Source organism: Morus notabilis, unplaced genomic scaffold (assembly GCF_000414095.1).
Source record: "Morus notabilis unplaced genomic scaffold, ASM41409v2 Scaffold929, whole genome shotgun sequence".
In the NCBI taxonomy this organism is placed as follows: Eukaryota; Viridiplantae; Streptophyta; class Magnoliopsida; order Rosales; family Moraceae; genus Morus; species Morus notabilis.
In genome coordinates this window covers 92,745-106,903 of record NW_010356876.1, presented here as the reverse complement: position 1 = coordinate 106,903, position 14,159 = coordinate 92,745, and the positions used below count along the sequence as shown (strand labels likewise).

The window sequence follows — 14,159 nt, the reverse complement described above, 5'->3', positions numbered from 1 at the left end:
TTCCTCAATACTCGTAATTAAACCAAATGTTTGGGGCATGAGGACGAATCTTGCTAATCTCATTCAAAAAAAAAAAAAAATTGATTTCTGCAGTTTCATATCAAATAATATTATGACAAAAATGAATCTTCTTTTTACAAAAGAAGTTGAAATTGTAAGATTCATAAAAATTTATATACAGCGTAGTATAACATACAACACTAGTCATTTCAATTACATGTCAACGCTAGAAGAGCCTTTCAGCACCCCCCACCGCACTCCAAATAAATTGCGCCTTGGGAGCTGTTCGGATGCACACCACCGTCAGATCATTGATCGGAGAATGATAGGATACATCCCTCGACGGACGACATCAAAATTCCATATTCGTCAGGGAAAGACGCATTAGCCTCAAATTTAGAATTGCACGCCACGCCTTCTACAACCCGACTCCACCCTCCAATGCTGCTGCCATCGAAGCTGACGCCTCTTCAAGGGTACGCCTCTTTTCAACTGTGTTGAAGGCCTCAATAGTGTCTCCCTCCTCCCAATCATTGAAGTCTTCCACTCCAATTCCACATTCAAGTCCAGTACTTACCTGTCCCGCAAAAACAAAAGATTTTAAGAAAGCCCAACAACGAAAAAGAAACTAAATCCCTGTAAAGATATCACAAGAAAAAGCATCCAATAAAGACATTCCGAGTCAAGAAATCAAGCTCATGAGTATAGGCATAGGAAACGAAGACCTAGATCACAAACCAAATGGGTCAATGACTTTTCCAAAACATACCTCTTTTACGATCTCCTTAACCCGTCTCAAAGAATCGAGAACACCGACATGGACTACCTTGCCCTTTCGAAGGACACGGATGCCGCAGCCCGTAACAACTTTTCCCTCCATTACCATGCATCCAGCAACACGACCACTGCCGCTACTGAATACAACACGGACTTCAGCTGAACCAATGCTCACTTGTTCCTACAAACAGCAGATTAGGTGTTTAAATTATGACTATCACAGAAATTCCAAAACCTATATATATAAGAAATAAATGGATAAATTAAAGCACTACATATATTATATACGCCTCTAGAATTGAATGCCTTGAAGCCATGAGATCCATAATCAATCTTTTCTTTTTCTTTTTTCTTTTAAACTTTTGAAACGACCCTTAAATTGATAAATACACACACACATACACATAGTCACATTCCATTAAATAGCCACATAAAAAATGAAATACCCACATTAAGCACATATTCATACTAGAAACGCTTAATGGGAGAAAGACTTGAGAATCCATGAAAAGTGGATGAAGAAGACACAAACTGTGTACCTGGTTTTGAGAAAAAAAAACTGTGTACCTGGCATCTTATTTACAAGCTGCTCTCAAAGTTGAACAAAAAAGAAATGACAAAATGCTATGATTCATTCAACTAACCTCGACCGGCTCCAAGAGTCCTTCCATTGCATTTCGCACGTCATCAATAAGCTCATAGATAACTCTATATAGCCGAATTTCAACGCCTTTGTTCTCTGCGTAGCTTTTCACAGAACCTGGTGCTTTATTATTAAATCCCAAGATAATGGCTTTGCTAGCAACCGCAAGATCAACATCGCTGGAGCTTACATCACCCGTCGCTTCTAAAAGGAACTTTAGGGTGACGTTATCTTGCGGCAAAGTCTGTAGGGCTTGTCTCACGGCCTCAATCGAACCCTAGAAATTAGCAAAGAATAAAATATAAATACAGCTGGAGAATAAACCAACCATCAAGAGAATGTATTTATTGACTCCCACCTCAAGTAGAAAGCCTAGTCTACCTAAAAGTGAGTGTGTGGTAACTTAGAATAAATCATTACTCAATAGAACAACAAAAAATGATGCCTCCAGCAAATTAAATTTTATGTTAAAAACAGAGCCTCATGGATTCAACAGCTTTATGAGAGGAAGGATCATCTGACAGTACTTGATGAATAAGAATACATGACATTTTGGAGAAAACTCTTGGGCTTTCAAAATTGATTCTCACTTCAAATATTAAAACTTTTGAAGTTTCAAAAATAATGCTTTGTTTTAGGGACTAATTTAACGATCATGTCAAGTCGACCATTCAATAATATTGAAAAAGTCAAAAGTATTAAGCATTTTTACAGGTAAAAATAGATGTGCCATACCTGAACATCAACCTTCATGATAATATTTAGCTGATGCAAATCTAACCCAGACAGCTTTCCTGCTGCAACTGCAGAAGCTAAGGAAGAAAGAGTGACTTTCCCGTCACCTGCCTTAGCTGATATGCGCTCCTGCCACAATGACTCCGCGCGAGACTCTGCTTTTTCTCGTGCTATATCAAGGGATCCAACAACCTCAAATTCATCACCAGACATAGGGACATTATTCAATCCAATGACCTGCAACATGCAGATGATATTTTTACATGATATATTTTTTTTTTTTTAAAAAGTCTGAAAATGCACATGAAGCAGCTTCGAGAAGAAGTACAGTGGCTCTGCTAGCAATATATGCATATATCATAATCAGAAAGTTTACTTGCAAAATAAAGAAATCTGAGTTTATAATAAAGCATTAACAGATAGTATTTAACCTGAACAGGTATGGATGGTCCAGCTTCATTGACACGATTTCCATCATCATCAAATAAAGCCCGCACCTGAGAATGGGAATCAACCACCGAATTGTATTTAGGACAGACAATAAAAGAGAAGGGCAAATTAAGGGAATGAGAATTTAAAATTTCCTACACACAAACCTTTCCAAAGGCTTCTCCACAGACTACTATATCCCCTCTTTTGAGGGTTCCATTTTGGACAATAAGCGTTACTACGGGTCCTTTTGATTTATGAAGACCCGCCTCAATGACCGTGCCCTTTGCACTTCTATGAGGATTAGCCTTCAACTCTTGCAACTAAAACAAAAACATGAAAACTATTTGAATAAATGAATGCAGGTTAGCAAAAAGAAATAGGGGAAATGAACAGCGACAAGAAATCAAAAAGAAAAAGACATCTGAGAAACTTTATCCATGAAAGTGGCCAGCTGAACTAATACATTGTTGAGAAATTAAAAAGAAAAAGAACAATTGGAACAAACTATAAGAAGCGTGTCAAAGCTGATTTATTGGCATTGAAGAGATTTGACCAACCTCTGCAACAAGCATAACAGTTTCCAGGAGCTCATTAACATTTTCTCCTTTAAGAGCACTGATCTGTGAAAGACATTTAAGAGTGAAAACATGTATAAGAATATATAAAGCAGTCAGAAATCTTACAGACTGTTTCTTTTCTGTCTTTCTTTCTTTCTTTTTCTTTTGGTGAAAAAACAAAAGGCATCAAAGGGATTGCTACAAGAAACAATAACCTGGACCATCGGGATATCTCCACCCCAGTCTTCCGGCATCAGACCAATTGAAGAAAGTTCTTGCATGACTCGTTCCGGATTAGCTCCCTCTCTATCTATCTGATCCAATAGAAAAAAGAAGAATAGTTTAACGAATTGGGTGTTGGTGCCACAAAACAAGCAAAGTAATCAGACCAATAAGAGAATGATGGGTACGATCAGTAAAATAATTAGATATAACCTAACAATAATATTTTACTGTCTTCATTTTCTCTCTACTAATAGGAATTCACCCCCACCATAGTAAAATACCTTGTTTATAGCTATGACTATTGGTACTCCAGCTGCTTTAGCATGAGCTATTGCCTCGTTCGTTTGAGGGCGAATACTGTCATCAGCAGCCACTACAATGATAGCAATGTCAGTCACCCTTGCTCCACGAGCTCTCATTGCTCCGAACGCCTAGACAAGCAGACAAATTATATATCATTTAAAGTCATGAAAAGTGCCGAAATTAACAGTTCGTAAAAGCTATTTAGGGAAGGGAAATGGGGGTTGAGTGTACCTCGTGACCAGGAGTATCGAGGAAAACGCATGGTTGCAACTTGCCATCAATGGGTACCAGCACCTTATATGCTCCAATTCCTTGTGTAATTCCACCTGCTTCTGAGGAAGCTACCTGTAAATATTGACCACTCAACCATAAGTTGAACTTGAAACATTATTCTTATGGATGCTAGCACCAATTTTTTTACATAGCTCCGATACTACTATAACCTCACATCCTCTGAAACCAAAAGAAAGGAGAAAAAATGCATTTTGTTCTTAAACAACCTTAAACTACAAGAATGATTGCATAAGGAGTTTAAGGGGAAATCAAGATGATTGAGCTGCAAAATTTACCTTGCTCTTCCGGATGCAATCCAAAAGGGTTGTCTGAAAACAGAAAAAGAAAATAGAAACACATATTATCAATACTTGGCTAACAAAGTCTGCAAATACAATACTGAAAAAACAAAAAGAGAAAGAAAGAGAGACATACATAAAGGAATCGACTTAAGGAAATGTCTAAATGAAGTAATATTGATGATTGATTGGCACTTACCTTGCCATGATCCACATGACCCATAATAGTTAGGACAGGAGGCCGGTCTTCGAGCTTGTCCAAGTCTTCGTCATCAAGAAATTCCTTCTTTCTTGCCATCTCTTCCACTTTTACAGGGTCAGCATCTATGACTTCCACATCATACTCTTTGCAAACCATCTTCACGATATCTCTGTCCAGAGTTTGAACCCCGTCAGGCTTAATTCCCTTCGAGTACAAATATCCGAGAATTTCACCTTCGCTGATGGCCAGATCGTAAGCTAACTCCTCAATCAGCATACCCTTTTCACCAACCTCTAGAATTTCAACTTTGACAGGAGCAGCATCTCTAGCAGCCTGGAGTCGAGCAGCTTTCCTGCTCGCTTTACTCCACTTCCTCCCTTTCCTGGCTGCTCCAGGAATCGACACATTGAGTTCTGATGAATCCTCATCGGGAATCTCAACATCATCACGAACCATCCGTCTTCTTGATCCCCCAGCTGGAACATTTTTCTTCCGGTACTCATCTTTGAATTTTCCAGGTGGAGGGCTCTTTACCGGTTTTGTAGGAGCTAAAACAGCTTCTATTAGAGGATCCACTACTGGTTTCTTGGATGCAAATTTGTCGATCAAAATAGGCTTCCGTTCTTTTTTTCTAACTGATTCATCAGTCCCTTGTGACTTTGGAGCAGCCCCCACGTCCTTCAAGATAACAGGTTTCTTTAATGTCGGAGGTGGCGCTACAGAGGGTTTTGCTTGTAGTTTTGGTTGTGGTCTCAACGATGGCTGAGGATGAGGTCTTAAAGAAGTGGGGGTTTGAGACTTAGGTTCTTCTCTCTCGACCCTTTTGTCAGGCTTAGAATTAGATGGGTCCTTCACAACTTTCCGTACAGCAACACTATCCCCTTTACGCCAGACACTCTTCAATGTTTTAGCTTTCCGATTTGTCGTTGAGTTCAAAGGCTCGGCATTTCCAGAATTAGAACTTGAAGTAGAAGTTGCAGGTTTATTTACAGACCCGCCATTTCTAATACTAGCCAAGTCACCCGATGTCGAAATCTCAAGCTTTTCGGCCTTTTCCAAAACCTCTCCGAGAGACTCAATCACCTTACTCCTCTCTTCCTCATCATCAGAATCCCCACGAATTCCCGACGAGTCCCAACCCGCCGAGCTCATGCCTGAAAGGGGTTCATCCTTTGAGCCCGGGGGCTTCAAAACCGGCTTCCGGGGAGGCTTGAGTACGAAACCAGCTTGGTCATTCGTAGAATCATTACTTGGTCTATTATTAAAGGTGGTGTTAGAATCAAGGGAAACGGCATTGGCATTGCCTAGGTCAGAGGAGGCAACGAAATCGGTCGTTGTGACGGAATATTTACAGACAGAAACAGAGACACAATGCCATGTCTTGTTGTTAGGCCTAAAGGAGGTTCTTCTAGACAAAGCAACTCTCCTAACAAGTGAACGAGAGGAGATTTCAGAGGGTCCCACCACCATAACACTTCCCAAACTCACCAGGGAAGCCATGGAAGCCATCGTTCCTTGTCCTCCTAATAATACTACCATGAAACCAAAACTATATCTTCTAAACTGTAATGATAATAATCATCTTCTTCTTCTTCTCTCTCTCTCTCTCTATCTAGAATTCCCACATGTATAATTGAATTGTGAAGTATAATAAGCAAAATTCAGAAAGGAAATGAACAAAAGCAGTGAAATTTGGATTGCCCCAACAATAATCAGAGGAAAAAAGAGGAGCCCAGAATACAAATCAAAGAAGAAGTTCGTTACTTACCTCTCCAGTCTCAACCAAGATTGGAAATTGAGAGTGAAAAGGAAATGGGAAAGAGGGTGTGTGGCTGTGAGAGTGGGGGATAATATAACGTTAGAGAGAGAAACAAGAGAGAGAGAGAGAGAGAGAGAGAGAGAGAGAGAGAGAAGAGTATTTTGTTTTGTTTTAGACAACCAGAGGAATTGGGCGTGTGTGGCTGCTTCTCTGCCTGACAAAAATACTGGCGATAAGGCTCTCTTGGTTTTTTGGGTTTTCACCCTCGTAATGTTTTGGGATTACGCCCAAATGTGAAAAAGAAATGCTCTTTTTTCTTTCATTTCTTCTCTATTTCTGTTTTCCTGATCGCAAGTATAAAGGAAAACGATGGATTGGATTGTTTTACAATACTTCCTTTTTACTACTCTCTTTTTTTTTTTTTTCTAAATTAAGGTACAAATTCTCATTCTAATTTGCCTCATTTCTCAAACAAAAACTATTTATTTTAAAAGAATGTAAATCAATTCTCCCTCAATTTTTTTCTCTAGTTATGGACTGTCATTGTATTTCAGTTTGTACTTTTAAATGTTCCTTTTTTTTAGGCTAGTTAAAAACAAAAATCAGGCGGTGCCTTCACGCTCCCGTTCTTTTAAGAGTGAAAAGGGCATGCCTTGGAATTCAATTCACTGTTAATCCCTGTGATGAATAATAATCTATAGAATTTAATGTGGTTCACCTTCCAATTCCAATGAAAGGTCACGTCCACTGTAATATTGGACTACTTCAATGTATTAGAGAAGATACACAAAATGCCTTGATGTCGTTGGGTGTTATTCCTCTGTTTATAGCCAATTGCTAGTTAACTACAAGTATCTGAATATGAACTAATAAGGTACATAAATGTCGTTAGTATTCTTTGTGTCTGCCAATCTACGGATTATGTTGACTTTATTCTTCTTTTTGTCTCATCGATTTTTCTTAGGCGTCGATCCAAGATATATTAAGAGATAAAATCATTATGGGGGTAGTGTTGTAGCAAAACATGATCATGACATCTTGTGTTTCCATAGTATTAAGAGGTTTACTCTCAATTTTATTTTAATTCTTAATTTTTTAAACAGTGCACAGTTAGTTCTTAAAGTTTTATTCTGTTTCAGTTCCGGTCTTTTTATTAGTTTAGTGTTAAATATATGGCGAAATTTAAAGAAATTAATGACTAAAATTAGAAACATATAAAGTTTAAATACTAAAACAATAGTAAAACTAAAAGTTAATTTCCACATATATACCTAAAATTTTAAATGTTTTAATTTTAAACTCTAATCTACACATATTCTATTGAATTTTAGCGCCTAATTGATTGAATGATTGAAACCGAAACAAAATAAAATCTCAATGACCATCTGTGTAACGTTTGAAAAGTCAATGATTAAAGTATGATTGAGTGTAAACCTCATGACCATTTGTGGAATTAACGCTTTTTAAAACATCTTCTTAGTACTTTGAAGCTGATATTTGAGACGTAAAATAACCTTAGTACCGTTCTATTTAATTAACTAAAAACTAATAAATCTAAAAAAATCATGAACTTTTTTATTTTGTTGCTTTCTTTTTAATATCTTAACATTAAAATATTTTTAGATTTAAAAAAATATATTAATTTCTATTTAATTAATAAGAATGGTAGTTTATACATTATATATTTTAAAAATTAGATTCAAAGTATCAATGAGATATTTTTAAAAACATAAAGGTACTGTTTTATTATTATTATTAAAAATATAGGGGTATCAAAGCATGTTTCGCTGTAACAAGAGTATTAAAATAATTTTATCCCACATATTAATGTCACATAGCATTGAGCTGATACTATTGTGGAAAAATTAGAAGGAAACTAGCCACCACCGAAACAATTATCTAATATCATGTTTGTTTTACTAGTTTAGTTCAGTTCAACTCAGTTTGAACAGCGAGCATAGTTTAAATTAATGTTTGATAAGCATGCAATTTAAATTATATTAGCCATTTGAACTGAGTTAAACGACCCAACTTAAAGCTTAGCTCCCCATCAAGTTCAACTGTTTAAACTATTTTTAAACAATAAAAAGTGATCACTCTCTCTGCTTTCCAGACATACCAAACACAAATTTAAATGTTGTTCCCTAATCAAATTAAAACTTTAACTACACATCAAAATATCAATTCAAACTACAATTTAAACTATACAGTTTGAATTTTTTTGTTCAAGTCAAAAAATTTAAATAAATAAAATTCAAAACAATGAACTAAACGGGAATTAAGTATGGCATAGAACTTTTTTCCTCAATTTATTGTTTTTCCTCAACTTACAGGGAGAACTTAATACTTTAAACTTCAACATTATAGACTAATTAGGGCCCGTTTAGTTCGCTGATTCGAATTTTTAATTTGAGTTAAGATGTGACTTATGTGAGAACTTTTTACTGTAACAAAATAGTTAGATGTGACTGTTTTTTAGAGCTTTTTACTGTAACAAAACTCAAATTCTAAACTCGAATCGGTGAAATGAACGGTGCCTTACTGTTAAGTCAAGTTTGCAATCATTTTACGTCATCTTTCAATGGATTACTCTTTATTAAGGGTTTTTTGTATGGTACCCCCTCAACTTTTCGCGATCGGCATATTGGTTCCTTTTTTTTTTTTGTTACAATTGACTCCTTAATATTTAATTTTTTTTTTTTTTTTGCAATTGTAGTCTAATTAAAAATAGTGTTAATTTTTTAGACAAGACCATCCATGTGCGCCTCACATAACTCGCTAATGAGGGTAATGAGTGCCTTTTCACTTTCATACAAGACCGTTCATGTGCGTCTCACATGACCCACTAATGAGAGTAGTGAGCGTCTTTTTCACTTTCATAGATTATTATGTTAAAAAAAAAAAAAGCTTCGTTGCCTGACAATATGGAGATCTCAATCGGAGGGGAAAAAAAACCCACGGAGATCTAAAATCAAATGAAGATTCAAAAACAAACATGGATAATGATGGAGAAAACCAAATGAACTTTAGTGTTTTTTTTTTTCATGATATGGGTTTTTTGTTTGTTGATCTTGGTGGAATATATATGGTTTGGTTGTAGATATCCAAGGCACTAGAGATTTTTTGAAATTGAAGGCATGGGTCTGATCAGAGTTGGGGGAATGCAAAGATTTAAGGGTGTGTTTGGTAAGAGAATTCGTATCTTAATTCGAATCATGGTTTATGGTTCACTACAGTGTTTTTTCTCACAAAAAATAAACATAAATCGAAAATGGTTATAATCTCATAATTCGAATCTATAAACTAAACGTCTCCTAAAAGACGCTAGGAATTTTTTAAAGTTTTGGGCATATGTACACAAGAAGTCAGAAAATAAGAGAAGATTTGTGGCTATGAATTGCTTCCAACCCCCAAAGCTAATGCCAGACGATGCTAAGAGGAGTTGTTAGTGATGATGAAATTACTCTCTCTATTTTTTTGTTATGGAAAAAACATAGGTTTGAAAATTTTTAAACCCACTTCATTTCAGTATTTTTTTTCCTTTCTGATTTGTCTTATTAAAATAATTATTCTTATTAATACATCCCTACTAAGCAATTTTTTCTTTTACTTTCCAACCAATTCCTTCTATTCTTTCCTTTTATCTCCCCTTTTTCATTCTTTATCTTTTTTACTCTATTATATATTTATCTTTTTTTCCTTTCCCAAATTAACCCTGATAAACATACTTTTCTCTTTAATTTCCTGTTGATAAAATTTCTTATTCTGCGTATCCATATATAAATTTTCTTAAATTCTCCAATTTAAAGGGACACATGTTAATTGTTATGACAACATGCCATACCAATAAAATTGTAAAAATTTAGGTAAATCAGTTTAATGTCATGCTCTAATGCTATACTTACTAGCAATACGTGATTTCAATTCTTTTCGATTCCAATCTGGTTATCAAAAAGCACTAATGTTTTACTTTATTTTGTGTGATAGACAAAAGAACTTGACTAATTAAGGACTTATTCTTTTAGAGTTTAACTTGAGTATAATTCTTGAGTTAAATTTGAGTTATAACTTGAGTTGAACTTGTAATTTGAGTTTGTGTTTGGTTGTATACATTTAAGTTATGGTTTGAGATAAAAATCTTTTTGAGTTTGTGTTTGAATGAGTCAAAACTTGAATTTGTATTTAGATAGTATTTTAATAAAAATTCAATGCTGATAAAAATTTTTAATAGGGTATATGGGTCTAGTTTTATTCGTCTTTTCATTGTCAACGCATAGAAAAAAAAATCATCTCAATCAGAATTAAACGAAAAAGTTATAGCATTTTTAAGAATAGAAAAAATAATGTTTATTAATTTGAGTTCGAGTTTCTGAACTCGAGTTGAAGATGAAACTTGAACTCAAATTTTAGTTATAAACTCGAGTTTGAACTCGAGTTTAAACTTAAAAGAACATGAACTCGAATAAAATTCTAACTCGAGTTACTTTTTTTTTTGAGTTTTTCACTCAAAAGAACAACCCTAAAACATCTTATTCAAGTGACTTGGAATAGTTCCATCATCTATTTTTTCTATTTTTCTCTAAGAAAGATATCTTAAGAATTTTTTCTAGAAAAGTAATATTACAAGAAAAAATTATACAACATCTGCATTCTGCCCTAATCTCTCTCTCACCCATCTCTTCCCAGACGCAGCCGCTGGCTTTTTCCGTCGACCACGGATTCAAAGTTCAATGGCCGGTACCCTTGCAAGTCCGTACACTAATTTCACTCGATAGTTTTTTTCCCTGCCACCCTTGAAAAGTAAAGTGGCCATACAGTCACTTTTGACTGTTTGAAGATCCCCTGTAGATTTCTTGCTTAAAAATTTTGAGAAAATTTGATAAAAGAGACCGGAGAAAATTAGAATTTGAGAAAATAGACCAGTTTTTTTTATAACAAAAAAATGATAACGTGTATCTTATGTGGCAAAAAATGGGTCCTATTAGTCCTAGGTCATTTTCAAAAATCTCATTCCTCACAAAACCGACCGCCGCTCGACCCTCTCTTCCCCCCGAAATCGACCGCTCGACCCTCTCTCCCCCGACTGAGCTCTCTCACGACCGACCACCGGTTTTTCTCTCCGATCACCTCTCGCTGACCGCCGTCTTTTCTCTCCGATCAGTCACCAACCTCACGACCGACCGACGGCTTTCCTCTCACCTATTTCTCTCTCTCTCTCTCCGATCCACTCTCCGATCTCTCTCGTCTCGGCCGACCGACCACCTCACCAAATACCGACCGTTCATCAAAAACTGACTCCGTTCCCACAAAAACCGACCCCGACCACTCACCAAATTCCCAACCACAAAAACCGACCACTTGCTCACCAAAATCTGACTAAAATGGCATAAAAAACCAGCTCTTCTTCCTCAACTAAAACGGCCATTTCCCGAACAGTTGTCGACGAGGCAACGGAATCTGCTGAGGTAATATTCTTGTTTTACTTTTTCTTATATATTTTTGCAAGAACAAAAACTTAATATAAGCAACATTGGTCTGTTCATAGTCGGTTCTTAGTCGGTTTTGGTTCTGGTCTGTTCTCAGTCGGTTCTAGGTCGATTTTAAGTCATTTCTGGTGGTCGGTTCTTGTCGAGTAGGGTCGGTTCTTGGTCGGTTGGTGGTCGGTTCGGAGTCAGTTCTTGGTCGGTTCAGGTCGGTTTTGGTCAGTTCTGTTCGGTTTTGGTCGGTTCTGTCTGTTTGGTCGGTTCTGTAGGGATTTTGGGTCGGGTCATGGCCGGTTCAGTCGGTTCTTGTTGGTTTCTTGGTCTATTCTAGTTGGTTCTGTCGTTTTGGTCGGTTCTGACCGGTGTGTTTTTTTCTTTTTTTTTCAATATGACCTCCCAAAGTACAACACAGGTGAACTTCCTGGGATCAGACATCTAAAGATGATCATGGATCCTGTGCGCAGTATTTCCCAGTGAAAGTGACTATGAAGTCAAAGATCGAGGCTTTGGAGGTAATCAGGCATAATCTAGACCCCGAAACAGAAATGCCAATTTTCAAGGAGTCTACCTTCAGACATTTTATTTCGATGTCTGAAAATATGATCTATTTTGGAGTGTTGACACAATATCTGCTTTTGAGGCGGATAGAAACAAAAAAGAGACATGAGTTGTGGTTCATGGTTAATGGAACCACAACTAGGTTTGGAATGAGGGAATTTGCATTAATTACTGGATTGAACTGCGGGAAAACTCCAGAGCCGGACGTGATCTTGAAAGCTTCGAAGAATAGAAGATTATTGGAGCATTTTAAGTCCCACGTAGTACTTGTTGCTGATTTAAGAAAATTGCTCACAGGGAAGAAGATAAAAGGTAGCGATAAAGCAAAGATCGCTATCATTTATTTTTTAGCACAACTATTATTATCTGGGGACGAGAAGAAGACCGTCCCACTGGATTGGTTGTCTTACGTTGACGATTTAGAATTCTTCAACAGCTATCCATGGGGCAGGGTGTCTTTTGAATGCACTCTGCAGGCTTTGAAGAAGAACTTGAGAGAGAAATTCCAGAAATGGGTTCGGAAAGGACGTAATAAGAGCATCAAGGAAACCTACTCAATATGTGGGTTTCCTTGGGCCTTCCAGGTATGTCATAGAGTTATATGCATAATTTTTCATGGCCTTATAGTAAATAATACCATAATTGGTTTACTAGACTTAAAAAAATTGGTTTAACGCAAGTTTGGGCATTCGAAACATTTCCAACCATCGACGCCACGTTTGCAAAGATGGTTGAGGGACGTCTTCCCAGAATCCTCAAATGGGAGGCACGCCGGGTTTCATTGGTCGAGGTTAGACAGATAAACGACCTCATGCACAGTGGCGAGGTAAGGGTTTAAATACAATGTTTTTATAGGTGTAAATTTTACAAAATAGGCATATTTGTTTTTTTTTACAATATGTTTCCACCTAAATAATCATTGAATGTATGTTTTTTTAATATACATGGAATAACCGTACCAATTCTTTATCCCACTGAAGAGGAAATGAATAGTATGTGCATGAGGTTGTATATGCCTTATGCCGACCAAGACGATCCTAAGATTGACCAGCTTGCATCATTTTTAGACTCTGGTGCAAGAATGGTCCATGTCCAGCAACCGAAGCCTCCAAAACAATTGGCTCGTCGACAACTACTTTCCCAACAACAACAGCAACTTCCCCAACAATAACAACAACAACAACAGCAACAGCAACAGCAACAACAACAACAACCTGAGCAGTAACAACAACAACAATAGCCGAGCAAGCAAGATGGTATGTCTATTGATCACATAGTTGACATACTCTATCACAGGATGGTAGAGTACAATAGTAGACATTTTGAAGCCATCAACAAAAGGCTAGACTCGCTAGTTGTATCTATTAGAGAAATTAAGGACAATATAGCATGTCTAGCGAAACAACAATTACAGCCAAAGCCAGTGCCTGAGGAAGAACTTGACCCAAAGTTTCAACTTGAGCCTGAGGCAGAACTTGAGCCTCAGGTTCAGCCAGAGCCTGAGGATCAGCTTGAGCAACAGGTTCATTCAGAGCCAGAGTCTGAATCGAAGAATGAAAAGTGAATTAAGAGGCCCAACAAGTATATTGAGTCGCCTTACACAGATCCCCTGCGTAACGTGAGGAAGAAGATGTGGACCTTTAACGATGCTGTCAAGGCCTTCAACAAGTGGTTCGCTGATTCTAGTACGGACTCTGAGCTGATTGAGTGTGGTTTTGGAGATTGGAGGAAGGACTTCTTCCAGATCATCTTAAAGCCAGGTGAATAGTTGTTCAATGATGTAAGTAATCACAACATATTTACTAAATGTATAGTCTTATTTTTTATACCATTATCATTATACTGAATTAATTTTTTATGACTTATAGCAAATTGACGAGGCATGGGGTCTTCTATCAATTAGAAGGTCAAGG

The 14,159-nt window shown here is 36.9% G+C and overlaps 2 protein-coding genes across 2 annotated transcripts; one reads left to right on the top strand and one right to left on the bottom strand.

Moving 5' to 3' along the window:
- Positions 1-37: 37 nt before the first annotated feature.
- LOC21390799 (translation initiation factor IF-2, chloroplastic) lies at positions 38-6,509 on the bottom strand. Its single transcript, XM_010088848.2, has 12 exons — positions 4,444-6,509; positions 4,242-4,274; positions 3,904-4,017; positions 3,651-3,800; positions 3,360-3,458; positions 3,145-3,207; positions 2,752-2,907; positions 2,587-2,652; positions 2,156-2,392; positions 1,422-1,697; positions 770-958; positions 38-577 (listed from the first exon to the last, which is right to left on the bottom strand). Exons 1-12 carry the CDS (start codon positions 5,983-5,985, stop codon positions 419-421), a joined length of 3,084 nt encoding a protein of 1,027 aa, XP_010087150.2. The 5' UTR covers positions 5,986-6,509; the 3' UTR covers positions 38-418.
- A 5,664-nt stretch (positions 6,510-12,173) lies between these two features.
- Positions 12,174-13,810, top strand: LOC112090867. The gene is made up of 3 exons (XM_024163121.1): positions 12,174-12,830; positions 12,927-13,036; positions 13,543-13,810. The coding sequence occupies exons 1-3, from the start codon at positions 12,174-12,176 to the stop codon at positions 13,808-13,810; spliced, it is 1,035 nt and encodes a 344-aa protein (XP_024018889.1).
- Positions 13,811-14,159: the final 349 nt, after the last annotated feature.

Bases quoted from the DNA above. Each gene is read 5' to 3' on its own strand.
- LOC21390799 (XM_010088848.2), bottom strand. From the start codon at position 5,985: ATGGTAGTATTATTAGGAGGACAAGGAACGATGGCTTCCATGGCTTCC. The intron at 4,275-4,443 runs GTAAGTGCCAAT...TTCTGTTTTCAG, and splicing joins GTCATGTGGATCATGGCAAG to ACAACCCTTTTGGATTGCAT. The intron at 578-769 runs GTATGTTTTGGA...TTTGCGGGACAG, and splicing joins TTAAGGAGATCGTAAAAGAG to GTAAGTACTGGACTTGAATG.
- LOC112090867 (XM_024163121.1), top strand. From the start codon at position 12,174: ATGAAGTCAAAGATCGAGGCTTTGGAGGTAATCAGGCATAATCTAGAC. The intron at 12,831-12,926 runs GTATGTCATAGA...GTTTAACGCAAG, and splicing joins GGTTTCCTTGGGCCTTCCAG to TTTGGGCATTCGAAACATTT. The intron at 13,037-13,542 runs GTTAGACAGATA...ACTCTATCACAG, and splicing joins GCCGGGTTTCATTGGTCGAG to GATGGTAGAGTACAATAGTA.